The 22,493-nt window shown below is 25.6% G+C and overlaps 1 protein-coding gene across 13 annotated transcripts in view; it reads right to left on the bottom strand.

The window, feature by feature from the left end:
* Nucleotides 1-849: 849 nt before the first annotated feature.
* The window catches only part of LOC117171429 (protein unc-13 homolog 4B), a 155,464-nt gene continuing 133,820 nt past the window's right edge, over nucleotides 850-22,493 (bottom strand). For 11 of the 13 annotated variants that reach the window (XM_033358742.1, XM_033358743.1, XM_033358750.1 and 8 more), the window contains 4 exons: nucleotides 17,331-17,411; nucleotides 12,825-12,948; nucleotides 9,270-9,463; nucleotides 850-1,904 (listed from right to left, as the gene is read on the bottom strand). In XM_033358742.1, coding sequence (XP_033214633.1) covers nucleotides 1,810-1,904; nucleotides 9,270-9,463; nucleotides 12,825-12,948; nucleotides 17,331-17,411 — 494 coding nt within the window. In that variant the 3' untranslated portion in view covers nucleotides 850-1,809. The remainder of the gene's footprint in view (nucleotides 1,905-9,269; nucleotides 9,464-12,824; nucleotides 12,949-17,330; nucleotides 17,412-22,493) is intronic. The other 2 variants (XM_033358744.1, XM_033358745.1) reach the window with 1 other exon arrangement.

The raw sequence follows: 22,493 nt of genomic DNA, 5'->3' as shown, positions 1-22,493 counted from the left end.
TTTTTTGTTACCTCAATTTCTATCCAGGAAAGATTGCAGCTTTTTTTTAACAGCAAAATATTAAATTTTAACAAAGTTCATTTTATACGAAATAATTGAATTTTCAAGAAAAGAGTAAAATTTTTATATAAACAGTATGAGTTTCCAACGAAATTGTTGAATTTTCAACCAAATAGTTGCATTTATCATTTAAGAAAGATGTAATTTCTTCCGAGGCAGGTAAATTAAAAAAATTTTTTTAAACTTTAGAAAAGAGATGCATTTTTATTCAAAAGGGATAAAATTTCTTCTCGAACATGTGAATTAAAAAAAAAGACTTGAAAAAAAAACAGTTAAATTTTAATCCAAAGAAGATTCCAATTCACTTTTCAACATCCAAATAAGAATTGTAAACAATAATTTAATTTTTTGCTAAATAGTACAAATTGAAAAAAAGTAAATTTTGTAGGAAATAGTTGAATGTTTAACAAAACAGTAGCAATTTATCCAACAAAGATGCAATATTTTACACAGAAAAAGATAAACAGTTGAGTTTGAAACGGAAAAGGATGTCTTTTTAAGAAAATCTAAAATTTTTTTAGCAAATAATAAAATTTGTAACTGAAAAGAAAATCTTTAGCAGAAAATGTTTGCGAATCTGCAAAAATTACGTACAAAATTCAATTTTTCATTTTAAAAACTTCGCCATACTTCCAATTCTAAATGTAATTGGTAAACGTAATAAAAAAATTATTAACATTCATATAAAATAAATTTGATTGCGGAAAGATTTAAAAAGTTTTAAAAAAGTCAGTTTCCGCGTTAATAAAAGGCATAAAAAATAACTATTAGCAGAATTATTTTGATAAAAAAATTATATTTATAAAATATTTAAAAAATGCTTTTTTTAAACCTATTAATAAACAAAAAATAGATAAATAAAAAATCTCAGCAAGCGAGAATCGAACACGCAACCTTGCAGTTACGAAGCGGAAGCGCTAGAACCTGAGCTACACGAATTCATTTTCGCCAAACCTCTTTCTGATGTTTATTAATTATAACTGGCGGTCTCCCCTTGTAAATTTTTTAGTTACTGCTTAGATTTTCTGAAACAAAATTTAAAAATGTGATTTTTAAGGGAATTTGACAACAAATCAGCGCTCACTGTATTAGAAAAAATCATGCACAGCCTATGAAGTGAGGTGAATGTCAAAGTCTCTTTTACTGCTTTTAAATAAATTTTCTTCACCTTTGTCACATTTATTCAATCTATATTTCGTTGTTTTCGTAATTTTATAGACGTCGCAAAATAATCTCAGACTCCTTAAGGTTATTTCAGTTAGTAAATTATTCAGATATTTTATAAATAAAAAATCTGGAAATAATGAAACTTATAGTTTCGTATGCGATAAGTGATCTAATAATAATTGCACACTCAACTCTCGATATAAGGACCCCCGTTTATGATATTCCTGGAAAATATGGCCTCCGCAGCTTCGTGGGCTCAGCGCGTAAGTTGCATCAAATTGCGCCATGTGTCGAAAAATACAAAAAAAAATCATTCAAGGGGGCCTGTCTGATTACTCTTGGATTCTCCCCATTTAGGACCAAGGTCACTTAAAGCCATGCACGAAACCGGTCGCATATCGGGAGTTGAGTGTATAAGAAGTCTGATTATAGCCTTATAAATTAATTTTCGCTTTTCATTTATTTCGTAGGATAAATTCGTGTTGTTTTTGAAAATTTGAAGATTTTGGAAAAAACTGAACCTTGGAAAAAAGTACGGGTGTTCAGGCTTAAAATCGAGGTAGAACCCCGCAGAGATAATGATTATCTTGAATTTATTTTTCCGTTCAGTTTCGAAATAAAGTCCATCGCCAGATTGTCGCCTTTCCTATGTTCCAAAGCTCGTATTGCATCAGTATCTAAATTGAAAAATTTCGATTGGAAATTTATTTTACAAGGAAATTATTTAATTTTAATTGGTTGGAAAAATATTTTTAATTCAAATCGGTCACAGTGCCCGATGGGCTTCTTAAATTAACATGGGATTGTAAATAGGCAAAGGTACATTTTTCGAAAAAATGGAAAGAAGAAATAATTGTTATTAACTTTTTGAAAATTAAAGGTTAATTACTGTTTAAGGCTTTTTCAGCAGCTTTTTAACATAAATTATTTGTATTCAATAAGCGACTAATTTCCAAGTATTTTTTATCTAATTTTCCAATCTTTAAACATTTATTATCTATATAAAAAATTTTTATTCAATTAGCTGAATAAAAAAAATAGTAACAGATTTGGTCATTATTTAAAAAATTTTCTTTTGCTTCAACAATTTTTTTCGTTTAAATTTTTAAAATTTATTATTTTCTGGAGTTTGGAAAAAATTTGTAGTTAAAAATTTTTCAAAAATTAAGAATCATTCATTTGCGCCTTTTCGTAGGAAAGATAAAGAAAGTTATAATTGCTTCCGAAACTCTGGCGCTATGCAGCTTATTAAGTATTTTCTTATCTCAGAAGGATTCCATAATTTTTAAAATAATATTAATTATTTAAATAATTTTGTTTTAGTTACGTTATATTTAGTTATTTTTTAAATCGATTTCATTGATATAAGAAAATACTAACTGAGGAGCAACAGAATCAACATGAAAACTGTTTACGTTTTAATGAGAGACAAATTATTCGAACAAATAGAAATTGTTTAAATAATTGCATAATTTCCCGAAATGTAAAATAATACTGTCAGCATTCAATAATAAAATTTATTTAATTATCCACCATATTATTTATGCCTAAAAATAGTAGCATTTCACGAGTCACTAGAAAAAAAATTTTTCATAAAAATAATAATCGTTTAAACAATTGAGAATTAGAGATTAAATTTACATTCGAAGTTAGAAAAATGATAAATTCTTGAAAATTTGTCACTTATGAAATAAACATAATGAATGTTGACAAAATTCTAAAAATTACCGTCTTTAGTCTAAATTTCACATAAAACTGCCATTTTGCATTTTTTCGGGCATTTTTCGGGCATACTGAAAGGGGGTTCGGAAGGCTAAAAAAATGTATGAGCTAAAATTGTTTGTGAAACGTTACTTAAAAAGTAACTTAACTTTTTTTTGCAAAAAGTTAATAACCAGTATACCTTTTTTTCATTTTTTTTTCAAATTGATCTTTTTCGAACAAATGGAGGGAAGGTGGATCAATCTGCAAAAATCGATAATTACATTTTTGACTCAACCTGTTTTAAATAAACTTCGAACTTTAATTTTAGAAGGATATATAAATTTAGGAAATATAATTGCGCTTTTTTTCTAATTGTAACTTTTTCAGTTTTCGATGTAAACCCAAAAAACCGGCTTTTTAGTAAACCATTTTTTTCTGTATTTTTACTTAAACTCGTTATATTTCAGGAAATTTTTGGAATATTCTGAAAATATTTTCAGAAACTGTTCTTTTTGAGAAAAATCAATGGAAATATTAATGATCAACGAATTTTTTTTAATTGTAGGCTTCCAGGTATAACGAGCTGCCGCTTATAAATTATTCCAGCAAAAGCTATATTTTTTAATCGAAAATCAATCAATTTTTTTTTATTGCACTTTTTATTGCTCTAAAGTTTCATAAATTCCAAAAAACAGGTGTTAAATTAAGATAATTGTTGATCCTTAAAAGAATAAGACCATCACGGGGAAAAGATCTAAGTTTATATTTGTTTATAAAAATATTTTAAATAATTGGGACTTTTTTCTTAAAAAAAAATATGGGAGCAAGAAGTCAGTAGCAAGATATTCTTACTTTCATTTCCTGGAAGAAATGAGCTAATTCTTACAAAAAAGTAAAAATAGGTTGTTTTTTTCTAAAAGATGTTTAAGTGATTTAAATTTGTTATTAATATGGAAAATATTACAATAAATAATAGAAAAGATATCTTTAATTTATTCGTTAAAAAATCGACTATTTATGGAAAAATGATCAAAGTGAACATTTCTTTACAGAAATTGTTTAAATAATTAATGTTTTATGTTAGTTTAGAAATATATTATTGTAAGAAGTCAATGAAAGGAAATTTCAAGTTTTTTCTGCCAGAAAATTTAAACCGATTTATTCAGATGCTGTCAAATGTTAACTTGTTTTTAAAAATTGTTTAAATAATTGCAAAAAAACTGCTTCTTATATCAAATTGCTTGAAGATTTTGATAAAAAAAATATTTTTTTAAACAAAAAAATAGTTTTGTCTACAATTATGTATTAGCAGTTTCTTTTTATACGCAAAACGGTGCGCGCGGCCACAATAAAAACATAATTTCTAAAATATTAAATTATTTTGAATGACTTTTGACATGAAAAATATTTTTTTATACTTTTAAGAACAATTTTTCTGTTAAAAAATTTTGTTTTCTTAAAATTCTCTCGGCTTTCCATTAGCTTCAATGTATCAGTTCATGATTTGTGCAATGTGTCACGTGAAAATAAATAATTTTTGTATAAACCAAAATGTTCAAATTTGATGTACTCTAACATTCGTGTAAAATCATAAAGAAGGTTTTCTGTAAATTTCATTTAAAAAATTTCGATAATTCGCTGAATTATGATGCGTTGAATGCAAGAAAATATAATAAAATTTGCTTCCCAAAAAACGAAATTTTCGCGACATTCAGAAAAACAGCTAAAACTAAAGATTTTTGACCAAAGAAAAAAGAGGCGAGATTAAATTTCTTATAATATCTACTATCAAAACAAAAAATTCAAACTTTTTTAAAAAGGTGGCGCAAAATTACGCAAAAAAGTTCAATATAAAAAATAAAATAAAATTTTTAATAAAATAAAATAAAATAAAATAAATTTTTTTTTGCAAATTAAAGCTAAATAAATTTTAAGAGATCCCTCAAGCCCGTTAGAAAAAATATTGTTGACTTCATTTATACACAAAGTTAGCAAAAATCTTACAATTTAAGATACTGTTACTATCATAACACGTAATTAATTCAAAATGATTGATACTAGTGTTCAATCAATTAATAAGCATTTGTGAAACCTAATAGTCTATTATAAATTAAAAAATCGTTTTTAACAACTGTATTGTTATAAACAATGGTAGGGGATTTTCGAATGGTTTTGCATATTTTTTAAAAGAAATTTTTATTTCTAATCCGAATTAAAGTAACACAAAAATATATGTAGACAAAACAAAATATATGTCATATTGTTATAAACAAATTTTATAAATAAATGCGCAGTTTGATTAATTCTTCAGTGTTTGCGGTACTTATGTTTTAAATTTTCTTTGTTTTAGGTGACAATGATATTTCAATAAACTACATTGTCATTTTATAAAAAAATTTTGACTGTTATAAACAAAAGAACAGTTTGAGCAAGTTTTTAAAGTTTTAGTTACTTTCTTTTAAAAGAACTTTTTTAGTCTTGTTAGTGAAACTTTTCTTAATTATATTTTCACTTCATGATAAATGTTATTGTTCTAAACAAATTTTATAAATAAATGCGCAGTTTGAGCAATTTTTGATTGTTTAGTTTTTTTTTAGACGTGCTTTGTTGGGCTTACGAATATTACATTAATAAAGTTTGTTTTTATTATAGGGTAAATTTAAAAAACCTTGAATTTAAGTAACCGTGAATTTCTTTATAAAATTTGTTCATAACAAATTTGTTTATAGCAATCAGATTTGTCATAAAATAGCAATATTGTTTACAAAAATATCACTAGCAAGACCAACAAAGTACGTTAAAAAAATAAATGAAACTTTTAAAAATCACTTAAATAGTGCATTCTTTTATCAAGTTTGTTTATAAAAATCACAAAATATTTATAAAACGACAATAGAGTTTACAAATGCTCAATAATTTACAGGTATAAAATTGAAACTACTATCACTTTTCAACTGAGAAATCTTAAATTAAATTCAGTTAAGCTGCCAAATTCCAAATTTTTAACAGTTATAAATTGTAGAGTTCAAATGTTCGGATTCAGTTCCAAATTTATTGATCCACGTGATAATTTTCAATGCACTACATTCAAGAATCAATCAAAGAATTTAAAAATATTCAAAATTATACTATTTTAGGCCACTTTTATATCCTAATTCCAGCTTAGAATTGGTTTAAAATTCAAAATTCCCTGCTTAAAACCGAAATTTTAATTCTTTCAGAAAAATTCCCTATTCAAATCGAGAATTTGTATTCTTTCCGAATATTCTTTATTTTAACTAAATGCGAGAATAATCATTTTTTGCAAAATTTTCTCTTCCAATTCACAATTTAATTTTTTTTAAATACCTCATTTTAACACAGAATAACAATTTTGTTTAAGAAATTCAATTTTCCATCGAGGATTGTCATACTGATAAATTAATTTAAATTCCAGCTCAGAATTTCAATTCTTTTCGAAAATTCTTCATGTAAAGTAAAAATTAGAATTTTTTACAAAAATTCCTATTTCTAATTCATGATTTAAATTTTGTTCAAAAATACCTCGTTTCGTCTCAGAATTATAATTTTGTTTAAAAATTCAATTTTCTATTAAGAATTGTTATTTTCTTGAATAAGTATCAGTTTCAGGTCAAAATTGGTTACAAATTAAAAATTCCTTGTTCAAATCCGGAATTTTCATACTTTACGAAAATTCTCCGTTCTAACTAAGAATTAGAATTTTTTGTAAAATTTCATGTTCAAATTCAAAAGTTGAATTTTTTTTCGAAAATTTCCCGTTTTAACTTAGAATTAAAATTAATTTTTCTTTAAGAATCCCCTTTTCCAGCTCGGAATCTACTAAAATTTTTTTAATATCTGTTTCAAGAAGAAACAGTTCCAATTTAGAATATTGCCCCTTTTCGAAAATTTCCAGTTCTAGCTCGGAATTTGTTAAAATTTGAAAATTCGCGTTTCCGAATCAGAATTATTATTAATGGATAATGGAAAAAGTTACTGTTACAATTTTGAACCTTTTCGAAAATTTCCATTACTTACTCGGAATTTGTTAAAATTTGAAAATTCCCGTTTCCAAGTCAGAATTATTATTATTCTGGATAAATTCTAATTTCAACTATAAATTTGTAAAAAATTAAAAATTCCCTGTTTAAATTAAAAGTTAAATTATTTTAATTTTCAATAGTTTAAAAATCCTTAAAATGCTTCAAAATTTTATACCAAAATCTTGAAACATCTACATGTTTTACATTTTTTCAAATTAATTTTTTTTTAATTCTGCCCAATTAAAGAAATTTTATTAAAATCTTTCACATTAATTTTTTACGATTGTCCAGCGATTCTTGTCAAAAAAACTTTATTCTTTCAAAGAATTTTCTGTTCCAGATCGGAATGTATTTAAATTTTTTAATTTCCCGTTGCAAGAAAAATTATAACTCTTTTGGATAAATACCAGTTTGAACTCAGAATTAGTTAAAATTAAAAATTTTCCTACACTAACTCAATTAGAATTCTTTGGAAAAAGTTATTTTCCGTTTCCGAGTCAGAATTATTATTATTATTCCGGATAAATTCTAATTCCAACTATTAATTTGTAAAAAATTTAAAATTCCCTGTTTAAGTTAAAAGCTAAATTATTTTAATTGTAAATAGTTTAAAAATCCTTAAAATGCCCGTAGAAATTCTTGAAAAGATTCTAAATTTTTTGTTCAATATTTGACAAAATTCATAATTCAGTAAATTTCGTAAAATAGAACAATTAAAATTGTAACGTTAAAAGTTTAGTATTTAGTTAAGCTTTAAATAAGAAATTCATAATTAAAGGTTTTTAATTATTATTTAGATAGTTCTAAATATTAAGTAACTTTTCTTTTTCTGATTCGAAAATTTTCAAATTGTATGGTTTAAAAATTGAATATTTTAGATTGAATTTTATTTGAAATTCAATAAAGGCTTTTAATTATAAATATATAATTTTAAAGTTATTTTTCAATTAAAAATAGTTGATAAAGTTTTAATGGGGCGTTTACATTAGTTTGACTAATAATAATTTCCAATTGAAACAGTTTATTAACGTTAAAATCTGGACATTCTAAAATTGCCAACTGATTCGAATCGTCTTGTACAATCAATTATTATTTCCTTTTTTAAATATTAAAATACAATTCCATTTTAGAAATCATCAATTAATTTATGTTTACAGTTGATCAACTGAAAATGTTTTGAACAAAAATCTTCAATTTTAAACGCTTCTAATTTTTTATTGTTTAAGTATTTAAACTGAAATGTATGCCTAAAAATTAAAAATCTAAATCGGTAAAATTCCCGGTCAACAAATAAATTCACGGTCATTTCCAGGTTTTTCGCGGTCTTTTCAAAATTTTCGGTTTCCCGGGCCAGCGGCCATCCTGTTTATTGAAATATCACTGCCACGTCCAACAAATCATATTAAAAAAAACCTAAAACACTCAAAAATTGCTCAAACCGCGCATTTGTTTATAAAATTTATTTCTAACATTGAAATTTGTTATGAAATGACAAAATATTTCACAAAAGTATCACTAGAAAAACTAACAAAGAAGGCTGAAAAAACTGAAACTCTTAAAAATTACTCAAACTGTGAATTTGTTTATAAAGATTGTTTATAACAATCACAAAATTGTTATAAAAATTCAACATATTATATTGCAACATCACTCCTAAATCAAACAAAGCACTTTAAAAAAAGTACCTCAAACACCCAAAAATTGCTACAAGTGCGCATTTGTTTATAAAATTTGTTTATGACAATAAAAAATATATTCGGTTTTGTCTTCATATGTTTTTATGTAACTTTAAATTGGATTAAAATAAAAAATTGCTTAATAATGATCCAAAACCACTCAAAAATCACCTATCATTGTTTATAACAGTACCATTGTTAATAACAATTCATTTATTTATAATAAACTATTTTCATTCAAATCTTTTTATTTATGCCAACTTTGTTTAAAAATAAAGTGAACAATAGGTTTTTTTAATCGGCCTCGATAGATCTCTTAATAATTTATTAAGCTTTAATTTGCAAAAAATAATTGAAAATCGGTTAAAAATTGTACTCGGAATCGTATTTTGAACATTTCTTCTTCACTTTTCCCCAATGTGCAGCGGCGAACGCCATTCAGCGAGAATAATTTATAGGCGGTTATAGAATCCAGCCCTCAATTGTAATTTATTTTTATTTGTTTATTTGGATTTATTTCATAATAAATTTTTATATCAAACATTTTAGATTTAAAAATTAATAAAATTCTAAAAAAATTTCAGTCTGCAAAGTAGATAATAGAAAAAGTAAAACTCACTCTTGGTAATTGGTCGAGACAGTTTCAAGTGGATTTGCTCGAGGGACTCGATGTGCCTGTCAGGTCCCGTTTCAGGAATTTCGCTAAAACTTAGAAATGCTTCAGCCATGAATTTTGCCCTAAATAAATCCTTATCTTTCACCTCGAAAACAAGAATTGCGTCTTTTATAGCTCTTTGCTCAGTAGTTAGAGATCTGAAAATTAATTATACTTTGATAAATGAAGAAACACTAATTTTTGAAACTATTTATTAAAAATTAATCAACATAGGCGAAATGCGTTTATAAAATAGAGTTTTGTAGTCTATTAAGTCTTAAATCTCGTCTCGAATGTATTCTCGAATCTGATCTCGAATTTTGCCTCGAATCTTGTCTTGAATCTCGTTTTGAATCTTGTCTCGAATCTTGTCTCGGATCTCGCCTCGAATCTCGTTTTTTCTCAATTTTTGCATCAAATTTGATATCGAGTACAATCTCGAATCTTGTGTACAAAGTAAGACGAAAACCCGACCGAAACTGTGAGGGTTTCTGCCCGGGCTTAATGGAACTATAAAAATGTATATATTATTCATTCCTATCTAAAACAAAGTGGTGTTCCGATATCTAAAAAATCTTGTAATAATGTTTGTTGACAACTTAATTGGCTTTTCATTACTTAAAGCTGTTTTATACTAACGAATTATTTGAAATATTATACATGCCTTTTTAATAATTATTTAATGGACATTTTCAATAAAAGTATTAGAATTTAAAACCATAAAGTTTCGAAGATTTCAAATTTCTACAAATTTTACTTTATTTTAGACCAGACTTTAACATTTTTTAGTTAAAATCACCATCAAGATCACCAATTTTCAAAATGTATAGGTTATGTTTGTTCTTTACACCGAAAATAAGGGTTTTCGACCAAAAATCTGTAAATTTCAAAGTTAAGATTCTTTCAAAAATTAACGTTTTTTCGGTTTTATTAACTTTTTTCTACCGAAAATTGGAATTTTGTGCCAAAAATCATTATAGTTCAAACAATTTTTGCAACTTTTAAACAGTTTTAGGTTAGATTAACGTTTTTCGCAGAAAGTCGGCTATTTTAGAGAAAACCCGTTAGATTTCAACGAAGATAAAAAATTATAAAGAATTTTCTCTTATATTAGTGCATTTGTATAAAATTGTTATTATTTTTGGGGAAAGATTCGATTTATAAGAATATTTGCCATTTTGCAACGATTTTAGGTTACGTTGACGTGTTTTACATGAAACTGATATTTTCGAACAAAAATATTTAAATTTATGTTTGAATCCGATGACTTTTTAAAATAATAAAATGTATAGGCTTGAACGATTTGGAATCTTGTGAGGAAAATTTTCAATGACATTGGCGGTTTACTTTGGAGAATGGTATTAAGTTTTCTTAATAATTTAAACAAAGTGCAGAATATTTACTTCACAAATTTGGATTACATATGTTAATGAGTTTTTTCAGAATTGATATTTTTAATTAAAAAATATTATATGTCAGAGAAGATGCATAACTTTGGAACAATTTGAGTTTATGTTAGTGTTTTGCATCAGAAATTGGTATTTTTAGTGTAAATTATTAGATTTAAAAAAAGAATACATTTTTTTGTATAATTGTAGATTTAAGTAGTGGTTTTCGACATAGATTTTGAAGCAGATTTACAATTTCAAACAATTTTTTGTTAAGTTAGAATTTTTTTATCGGTAATTTTAAGATAAATAATATATTATGAAATTTTCAATAATGTTAACATTCATTTAACAGCTTACGGTTGTAATGTTGTTTTCTTTTAAATTGTTATTTTTAATAGAAATTTTTGTTATGAAAACTTCAACTATTTATTTGGCAGTTAAATTATTTGGTTGAAAGTTGAAATACTTTCCTAAAAATTCATTTTTTTCAAATGCTCCTCTTTGTTTATAATTTTTCATTTTGTGTTGAAATTTTTTTTTAATTATATTTTAATCTGAAAATTGAGCTATTCTCTTTTTGGTTGAAAAACGTATCCTTTATATGTTAGAAAATTAACTGTTTGGTAGAAAATTAATTTTGGTTATTCAAAATTCACGAATTTTGAATAACCAAAGTTAACTTTGAACGAAAAAATTAACTGTTTTCTCGAAAATTTAGTCTTCTTTGTTGAGATTCAACTGATTAAGAATTTAATTTTTTCTTTCAAAGTTAACTTTTCAAACTTATAATTTAGCAGCTCCATTTTTATGTTAAAAATATCATTTTTTTAGTAAAAATTCAATTATTTGTTTAAAAATTCATTTTTATGTATGAAAAAATCATCATTTTGGTTGATGATTCAAATAACTTATTAAAAATTCGTTTTTTTTTTAAATTTTATCCAACCAGTTAAAAAAAATTATTTCATAGAAACTTAACCTTTTATGGTAAAAAATTTATCCGTTTTGTTTAAAAATGATCTTTTTTAGCTCACATTTCAAGTTTTTAAAAAAAATGCTAAAAGGAAAAAAACTGACTACGAAACAAAATTGCCTTTTTTGCTTGCAAATTTAACTATTTAATTAGAAGTTTTATTTTCATGGAAAACCCTTCTGTTTACCCTGTTTGAAGAGAATAAAAAAATTCTGAATTTTGGACGATTCTAAAATAATAAATTAATTAATTTAGCTAATGATTTTTACAAATACAAATTTTAAAACGGGGGAATTTGAGCGTTAAAAAAAGCCCAAAATTAGTAACGTACTTTATAGAGAGTCTCTTATAAGATATAAAAAAAATCTCAACTTTGAACATCTTCTTCTTAAACAAAAAAACATTTTAAAAGAAGATTTATAATCTTAAACAATTTTAAGTTGCATTATGTCAGTATATTTCGTCGAAAATTTCTAGTCTTGATAAGAAACATAATATTCTGAAGACAATTTGCATATTTAAGCAATAACATGTTATGTTAGGGATTATCAATAAAAAACGAATATTTAAAAAAGTATAATTTGACTCCAATAGCACGGCCACACCAAAAAACCTTTTGCCGGGTCTGGAGGCCTGACCACGTTTACTATATGTTTTTTTGGTCGCTGAATCTGAATCCAGAGTCCAAAAAAAACCAGCACGTTAGGGTTCTGAGATAACTTTAAAAAATCTCATACATTTTTTTTCGAGTATGTGGGGCAGACCATGCTCATTATAGGTTTTAAGGGTCGCTGAATCCGAATCCGAAGTGCAAAAACTCGGATTTTTACTTTGGATTCGGATTCAGCGACATCAAAGACATAAAGAAATTATGGTATGACTCCCAAACTAGAATGAAACTTTTGATGAGGTCTTTGAGTTTATGTCAGAACCCTTAACGTGTTGAGGTTTTTAGACCTCCAATTTGAATTAAGCGACCCTAAGAACATACTATAAATATATATTTTTTTTTAATTACCATAATACAGGTAGACATACTTTTCATTTTCCTTTTATAGCGTTTTTGTGTGTATTTTTATCTTACCTTGTAAATAATCTAATTAGATTTTAGAAAATGTAATTAGTAAATAAATAAATAAATAATAAAATACTTACACATTGAAGGACTCGTCAAACAAAGGAAAGAGAGTTTCCTTGTGCACTTGAGTCTTTGGTACTTTGGTGTCAACGAATTTCTCTTCCGGTAGTAGTCGAACTTTTACGTAAGGGTCACATTTTCCTGTAATAAAAGAAATTTTAACGGACTATTGTAAAATGTGAATTTATCGTCGGGTCCAGGTGAGAAACGCAGCATGCACGATGATTAATGGTCTCCGCTAAAAAGAAGTTCCTATCGAATAAAAAACTATTATAACATTTTTTTCCTTTGTTTTTTTATGTATTTTAAACTAGTTTTTATTATTAAAACATATTTTTGATATTTTTTATTACTAAAAAAATAGACAATTTTAATTTGTAAACAAAGTGATGACCAAAAAGTGGGACGTTGAAAAAATGTTCATGGCGAGGTTCGTGCAAGTAGTAAAAAAAAATCGAAATTTTCATTAGTTATGACTTCCAAATTAGGAAATCCTTCTTTCTATTGATTTATCTAATGGAATCGGTTAAAAACAAAATATTTTGGAATTTTGCTTATATTCCTGCATGTCTTTCCGATGTTTTTTATACATGATTTTCCGAGAAATAATTCTTATTTAATTTTCTCCTGTTTTTGTAGAAAATCTTAACCCACTGTGAATAGAGAAATTTGTCCGTGTTCTTCAAAAATGTCAAGTGACGAAATTTTACAAGGAGAAATTTTTTAAAAATTGTAATGGAAATCAGAAATAAAAAATAGTTTTAATTTTGACTTCAATTCTTGTATATTAGATACTTTTCCTAGTCCCTTTATGTCAGTGAAAAGTTTGCAAAAACCCGAAAAAAATTCTTCTCCTATTTGAAGCGTAGTTAAGGATTTTTAATTTAATAGTCAATATTTTTTACAAAAAGATATATTAAAAAAATGATCAAAGTTTTTAGCCCTCCAAGATTGTAAAAGAATAGAAACTCTAAATAAATTTTAAAATTCTGAGAACAAGAAATTTAAAAAAAAATTAGCGCAGGCAATACATTTTAAAGATGATACTTTTTCGTATTCCAAAATTTTTTATTTTTGACTCGCCCTGCTATCTAATAAATATGTGAGTCTTCTCCATTCAAATTCTATTCTATTTGATTTTCTGGTTCCATGCATATGGGTAAGGACAAGATGTTGCGCCGCAGAAATTTTGAAATTATGCGATAAAAATACTGAAATTGTGCAAAAATAAAATATTTACACTATTAAAAAAAAGTTTAAAGAAAGAAGGAAGCAAAATATTAGTTTTCGAAACAGCGGTGTATTGTAAAATTTTATAAACAGGCCAGAAATTTCATTTTTGCAAGTGGGTCTTTGATTTGAATGATTCAGTAAAGTCACAATACATTTTCATACCACAACTTTTAAAACATAAATAGATGCCCTTTTGCCAAAAAAATAAATTAAACTTTTTTACACTTTATTTTTATTTTCAAATTATAAAAAAAGCTATATACAGTGAACTTCCACCTATTTTGATGGGCTTGAAATGTACAGGTTCGATAATTAGAAGGCTGAGGAAGCCGTCCTCCCTTCCACGACCTTCAGGTTATTTTTGTCAAGCGACGTTCATTGGCTGGCCCGTATTTGCATCGATGAAGGCGCTGTAAGAATTTTTTTACAATTGCTAATGTTCCAGAAGCGCGGGTATATTTTAATTTAATAAATACTATCAATAATAAAACAGATAAATATTTTTGCCAAATTTACACAACAAATTTTTCATAAAAATTTAATTAAATTGAATCATAGAAACAGTTATTTCTTCAAATAATTTCTTATTAATGAAATATTAAAAGTTCATGCTATGCAATTTTAAATAGACCAAAAACTACTCAAATGTTTCGCGGAATATTGAGTTTTGTAGCATGACGTCGCGGTTATGCTAAGATAGGTGGAATTTGAGTTCATAATATCCGATTTGATAGAAACATATCATAATCATGACTGCAAAAAATAGATTTCAAACCTGAAAAATATTACCATTCTTACATTTATGACTTACTTCTACGCTTTGATTATTTTTTCTAAAAAGTAGTGTGCATTCTTATGACGTCATACTAAAATACTGAATTCAAATCAACGAGGACTTCCTGCTTTTTGGGCCTCTTTTTAATTGGTCAGCAGAAGTTCACTGTATAAAAATATGGTTGCTCAAATTTTTTAAAAATTTTATTTCAAATTTTCATGCATATCTCCCCTAAGTTTGTTTAAATCGGCAGAAAAATGATATTTAGAGGTTACACAAGCCTTACAAAGTTGAAAACGTATTTCCCGTACAAAAAAATACGTTTTTGTAAATTTTATCCAGATTTATCAATATTTGGTGAATCGCGTTCAAACTCCAAATTTCTATTCACAATTAGCCATAGAATACGAATAAAATATTACTTTTTGAATCTCACCCACATAAGTCCGCTTTATAGGGTCACTAAAAAACCCCATAATTCAAGACAAATAATTGTTTAAACAGTTTATTATTATTTATCATAATATTCTCTTGAAATAATGCTAAAAGGTTGCAGTCTTTTCTAAAATTGTCCACTTTTTGGCAACTTTTGAATTAAAGCGAAGTAACAATTAATTGGACTCATCGATCATAATTGTTTTAAGCAATTTATTATTATTTTCAATAAAAATCTCTTTCCTCAATTTTTGAAAAGCAAGTTTTGGTCGTTTTTTCACTCCCATGGGCGATGTTGAAATTAATTAAATTTTACACACGTTATTTTTTAATCCAATTATTATTGTTTATAACTATCTTCTTCTACAGTGAGGCTAGATACTTTCGGTTTATTTTTTAAGTTTTCTTCTTTTTTCAACTTTACGCCAAAAACTCGAGAAACCCAATTTTTCACATATGGGGTTTTTTTGAGACCCTATAAAACGGACTTATGGGGCGATATTTAAAAAGTATTTTTCAAGTCGTATTGTCTAATTAATTTTAAAATAAATTTTTAATTTCAACTTAATTCAGCAAATAATTGAATATCATTAAAAAAAACTAACGCATTTTTTGTATATTAGAAAAAAATAGGGACGGTATGCATGAAATTTCGAGAAAAATTTATTTTGATCAACGGAATATTCTAATCTTAACCCGAATAGTTTTAACTGAAATACGTAAAAAGTTATTTAAAAAAAAAACAGATTTGAAAAAATTAGTAGTTTAAAAAAATTGAATATGATAATTCAACTTGGTATAAAAGTAACTTTTTATATTTTATTTTTTTATCCTGCGAATACTTGTTCTTTGCAAATCGTGACATTTCTGACCAATAGAAGCCTTTATATTATTTATGATGTGTGAAATATAATATTTATTGATTATAATCGATGTAAACAATATAGAAATTATGTTCAGTATTAAAAATTGAAAAAATAATTTGCATGGCCGTTCAATTGTTTTTAGAAAATTCATGATAAAATATTTAAAAAATTGTCTGATGATGTAAAATTCTCGAAAAAGAACTATTTAGAATAGAAAATTCCCGAAATAGTAAATTCGAAAGATTTTTTGATATGAAAGAATCTGAAAATCTCTCAATAATTAATTTCGCGGCAGAAAATTGTTAAATTATAAAATATCCGACACTTTCAGATTTCCGACTTTCAAAAATTATCGAATTCAAGCCATTGACATTTTTTTTAAATAAATTATATTTACGCATTAAAAAGACAGTAATGAAATATTTTGCTTACAGAATCTTTTTAATGTTCAATGTATTTAAAAATTATACTTTAAATTCAAAATGACAATAATTTTAAAGAAAATTCTCAATGAAAGTTTTTTTGTTGTTAAAAATATGCATAGTAGTTTTTCAAATTGTTTCTCTTGTAATAAAAATCTTGTTCTGTTATTGTTTTCTTGCGTTCAGAAATATATATTTTTTAATTATTGTTATTAAAAATGTAAACGATAATTTTAAGACAATACCTTAAATATCCGCAAATTCGCTGTATTTTAAAAAACGTTATTATTGTGTTTGTAATTAATAAATATGACTTATCAAAAAGAAACTGTTTTTTCATTGTTTAAATTCGATAATTTTCTAGAGACGGGCATTTTGCAGCATTTATTATTTTTTATTTCGGAAATGTTATGATTCCAGATTTTGCAAATTCTGTAATATTACAAACTATCAAAAAATTTTATTTGCTAATATTATAAATTATTCGAGAATTTCGTTTTTCCAGAATTTCCCAAGTCAGTATTTTTATATTTCGGCAATTGTGCTGGAATATCTATTTTCGAAATTTTTAAATCATCCCCGAACACCTATAAAATTATTATTTTTCATGGAATTGAAAATAAAGTATATCTTGCGAAAATTATTATTGTATAATATTTATAAATGAATAATATTTTAATTTCCGATTATTCGCTTTGCATAAAGTATGGGTTCCTAGAAATAGACATAGGGGCAGGCAACCATGGAGTGACAAGGGTTGGAGGTATTCTGATTTTTTTATTTTTTACATACTTGTCTTCCCCTCTGTCAGTCTTTGTTTAGATTTTGAGTGCATTCTGCGTTCAAGGGTGGACAGCTTTCCTATAAAATCGCCTATAAAATCGAAATAAAGTATCATTCAAGGGGCCTTCATCTTTCAGGTACAGCTCAGTTTTCGAAAAAAAAAGAAGGAAATGAAATTTTATTAAATTTTTTAATTTAAAGTAGAGCCACTTCTTAGAAAATGTGGAGGGAATAATTTCTTCCCAATCATTTCTAATTTTTACACTCTTGGCCACCTTTTATTGTACTCGGAAAATGCCTCAAAAAAGGAAAAATTTCAGTCTTATGTAAAATTTATGTTAAAGACGTTATTTATTTATTTTTTTAATTTTCCAAGGGATATTATTTTTATTTCATAACTTACAAGTCTGCAAAAAATTTTTAAAATAATTTCGAATTGTTTAAGTAATTTTTATCTTTCTGGGAATTGCGAAAAAGTATTATTTTTTGGGATAAGATACTCGGTTAAAAATATGGAGGATAATCTGTTTTGTCTAACATATTTCGCAATTATTAAAAGAGTTTCTATTTGTATAATTTTTTCCAACAACAATTGAAAATTTCTTTTTTTTAATTAATGACACAAATAATGACTGTTGACAGCAATGTTTTATATTTTTTAATATTTATTGTGGATGTTTGTATAGGACATTTGGCGAATATTATAAAAGATTGTTTAAATAATTGCAAAAAATATGTTTAACAAAAAGATATTAATCTCAACATGCGGTACTTGTGTCATAAATTTCCGGAAATCCTAACTGAAATATTCGAAAAACAAAAAATACCGAATTGCAAAATTCTAGAATAATAAAAATTCCGAATAATGAAATTCTCGAATTTGAAAATTCCAAAATAATAAACTTCTTGGAGCATAAAATCTTCAAATTGAAAAATTCCCTGATAATAAAAATCCTGTAAATTAAAAATATTAACGAAATTCAAAATTCTGAAATAAATAAATTCCTGGCAGAAAATTGCCGAACTATGATATATCCGAACTAGAAAATTCTCAAATTCTTGAATTCAAACAATTAATTTTATTTAGTAAATTTTACTTATTGAAAAACAAAATATGTTTATAAAAATAAATATGTTTAATGCTTAAAGCTTTCGAAATTATTGCTTGATTTTTGAATAACAATAATTGAAAAAAATGCAATCAGAAATATATAGTTTTTTAATTATTATTATTTTAAATTCAAACAATAATTTTAGAAACTTTAAACATTTAAAATATTTTTTTTGTATTAAGATGATGGGCTACTGTATTTTCAATATCTAAATAATTTAAAACAACATTTTTAACTCTTTACGTCAGGGAATTTTCTATTTTAAATATTTTATAGATCAGAAACTTTCTCTCGGGAATTTTCAAATTCTATAATATTATAAACTGCTGGCGAATTTTATTATTTTTTAATTGTTAAATTCGAGAATTTTATTCTATGAAAATGTTATAATTTAAGAATTTTATTATTCGGGAATTATATTATTAGAAAATTTTATTATTGGGAAATTTTATTATTCGGAATTTTTCAATTTGAAAATTTTAGAGCCCGGAATTTTAATTTTCGGGATTTTTCAGTCGTCCCCAAAAAGTATTACCCTTGAAACTGCATCATTTACTCCTAAAAATAATAAATTTTCACGTATTACAGGTAAAAAATATATTCAAAAAAATTGTTGTTTAAACAATTAAGAGTTAGCTAAAAATACCTGGAAACGTGTCAAATGAAAATAATAGTTACAAATTGTTAAAAATTATTTTTTTTTCTTTCACTATTTTGTTGAAAATTCGTTTTTTAAAGATTTATTATCATAGTTCGAAATTCATGTTTTTGGATAAAAATTTAATCATTTTGTTAAAACTTCTTTTCTTGTGGTAGAAAATTCAATTATTCTTTTTTTTATTGCAAATTAAAGCTTTTTGGTTGCACTTAATTTTTTTTTATTTAAATTAAAATCTTTCCTGATTGAAATATCCATTCCTACATTTTTCGTTAAAGATTCAGCTATTTATTTAGAATTTACTATTTTTGGCTAGTTACAAATTGATGTATTTTGTTATCATTTTTTTGTAATATTTTTGTTTGAAGTTTGACTAGTTGGCTGAGGGTTGAAATAATTTATTGAAAATTCATTTTATTTTCAAGAATTACCTATGTGGCAGAAAATTCTTTTTTTTCTCTTTTCAAATATTAATATTTTATCTGTTAATTTAAATATTCCATGTTTTGTTAAACAGGTATCCTTCGTGTGTTGCAAATGCAAACTTTTAGTAGAAAAATTCATGTAGTTTGTTAAAAATTCATCTTTTTGGGTAATAAATTAATCTTCATTATTAAAAATTCATCATTATGATTCAGGATTCCAACATTTGAACAAGTATTCGTCTTTTTTTAGTTAAATTCAACTGGTAAAAAAACATTAATTTTTTTATTTTATAAACTGAAAATTCAACTGTTCCAATTTTTCTCGATAGTTTCTCTTTTTAAGTTAAGAACTCATTTTCAGGGTCGCTAATTCGTTTGCTACTAAATAATTAATTTTCTGGGTTAAAAATGCATGTTTATAGGTCCAAATTTTAGCTAAATGGTTAAAAAAATTTAACTGTTTTTTTAAAAATGTAATTATCTTTTAAAATTCGTCTTTTTTTTACTACAGTGTAATTTTTTATTGAAAATTCATCCTTTGGGATTAAAAGTTCATCTTTATTGTATTGAGATAATCTTTTTTTTAATTGATTATTTCAAAAGTAACTAGACTTTACGTTAAAACCGTTTTTATAATAAAAGAATTGTGAAAATTGTTCATTTTAGTGATATTTTTTAGCCAAGCATCGTGTGGTTAATTTATTATTTTCTGAAATTCATTACTAAATTATGGAATTTTTAGGGATGCATGTGATAAAAAGAAATTTTTCAAAGCTTAATACCGGCTTGAATCAATTTTGATTAATATAGGCCAAGATAGCACCTGAAAAAAACTATTAGGTTTTCAACTTCCATTCTCTGCATACTTCAGCGATATGAATAGAAAAATTTAAACCTGTCGATATTAAAGTTTGAAATCTGCTTTTTAAAATGAGGCCAAAAAAATTAAAAAATGTTTACTGGTTCTCGAATTATCACAAGAAATGTGGAATGGTGTACAAGACGAAAATGCACGTTTTCACATTTTTTGTGATAATTCAAGAACAATAAGTATTTTTTCATTCTTTGGGTCTTATTTAAAAAAAAAGAGAATTTCAGGTTTTAATCTCAAAAAGATTAAGATTTTTTGATCCACTTCCCTGAAGCATACAGATAGTGGAAGTTAAGCATATAAAATTGGCCAAAAACTAAAAACGGGTTTTTCTTTTTTAAACGCTATCTCGGCCCCTAATGATCTAAAATACTTCAAGAAGGAATCAATCAACGCGGAATTAACTAAGCATTTTAATACTTTCTTAAAAACCTTTCTAGCTTAATTTTTTGCAGAGTTATCAAAATTTCTTGAGGAAAGTTTTTTGTTGGTCAAAGAAAGGGGGCGGGGGGCTTTTGGCGATGTTTAACGGCGAAAGATAAATCGATTGGGATCGAAATATCGATCTTTAACGAACAATACAGAACAGAGTCAATAAGTTACTACACGGAGCAAAATAGATAGTCAAACTCTGAGTGTCAAAATTTAAATGGTCAGTTTGAACTTCCAAAAAGTATCATGTACAATCCATAATTTTTTCTCCATAGACAAAGAGATTCTCATTTTATGTTGAACTTGACAATCTGCAGAAAACCAGCCTTAATGTCAGTACGATTGTGTTAAACTTACTCTGGGATTGTTAAGTTAAATATTTTGTTTTCGTTACTTGTACCATTCTAATTCGGCATTTGTCGACAGAAAAATTCGTTTTTATTCAATAGCAGTCTTTTCAGCTGGGAATTTTATGACAATTTCAGCAAAATTCTTAATAAGTTGATAAATTTGATAATTTATGTTCACTAATTTAACGCCCTTATCGCACACTAGTGCGAATTCGCACCCCCAAAATTGTCAAATTAGTGGTATCATTTGTGACTTGGCTGCAAAAGTAGTAGTTTTTTACGCAGCGAGTTGATGCGAATTCGCATTAGTGTGCGGTTTATCTCGATAGCATCTTTGCTGACTCCGGAACACAAAATGTGTAGATTTTCGTGTTGATCACTTACATTTTCATTAAAAGTGAGTAAATTCAAGCATTTGTACAATATTCGCAGACTGTAATACATGTATTAAAAAAAAATTGAAAAGAAAATACATTTTTGCATGCGATCACCATCATAAATAAATTTTATATTGATGAAATTTGTGCACGTTTTCGTAATGTATTTTCAATAATAATTATTAATAATAATATTAATAATAATCAATTATTCAACAATCAATCATCGTCTATTAATTAAATACTTCACATATTTTGTATAATAAATAAATAATTTTATTGTATTTCATTGTTATTCAATATATTCACTCTTATTTTTCCACTCTTAAATCACGAAATTTCCTTTTTGAAAATGTAGATTCTTTGGGAGCACGAGAAAAAAAGTATGATTTGATCACTTTTATTATTTTCTTTCCTTTAAATATAAGGTTTGAACTAAGATATCCTGTTAGTTTTGTTGAACTTTATTTAAATACAAAAATACGTTATTTTAAAGAAAAAAAATCACTTTAAAAAAACATAATTTGTTTATAACAATTTTTCTATAACATAACTTATTTCTTTGGTCAATTTAAATTGCAGCAGTGTATTTTACGGGAAATTTTACCCTAAAATCATATAACTATCCATATGTTTAGAACATTTTTTATCTATAAATAGGCTGCTGAAATCGTGAAATCCTAATTCACACTAGTGTGTCAATAAAAGAAAAATAGTCAAATCGCTTAAGGTGCATAGAATAACATTATTTAAAGACGTGACAATATTAGACAATAAACAAACCAATTTTTCATAAAGAAATTATTTGTTGAAAAAATGTTTCACATGATTTTCCATGATTATACTTTTTTTAAGTTATATTGCAAGAAATTTTAATGGAAATATTAATTGTTTTTTTAATTTCTTAAGATAATAATTGTTTATATAATAAATAAATGCATTAACAA

This window comes from Belonocnema kinseyi, chromosome 4 (genome assembly GCF_010883055.1).
Source record: "Belonocnema kinseyi isolate 2016_QV_RU_SX_M_011 chromosome 4, B_treatae_v1, whole genome shotgun sequence".
Lineage (NCBI taxonomy): Eukaryota > Metazoa > Arthropoda > Insecta > Hymenoptera > Cynipidae > Belonocnema > Belonocnema kinseyi.
Note: the sequence above shows the minus strand (reverse complement) of the source record. Positions and strands in the feature narration are given on the sequence as shown.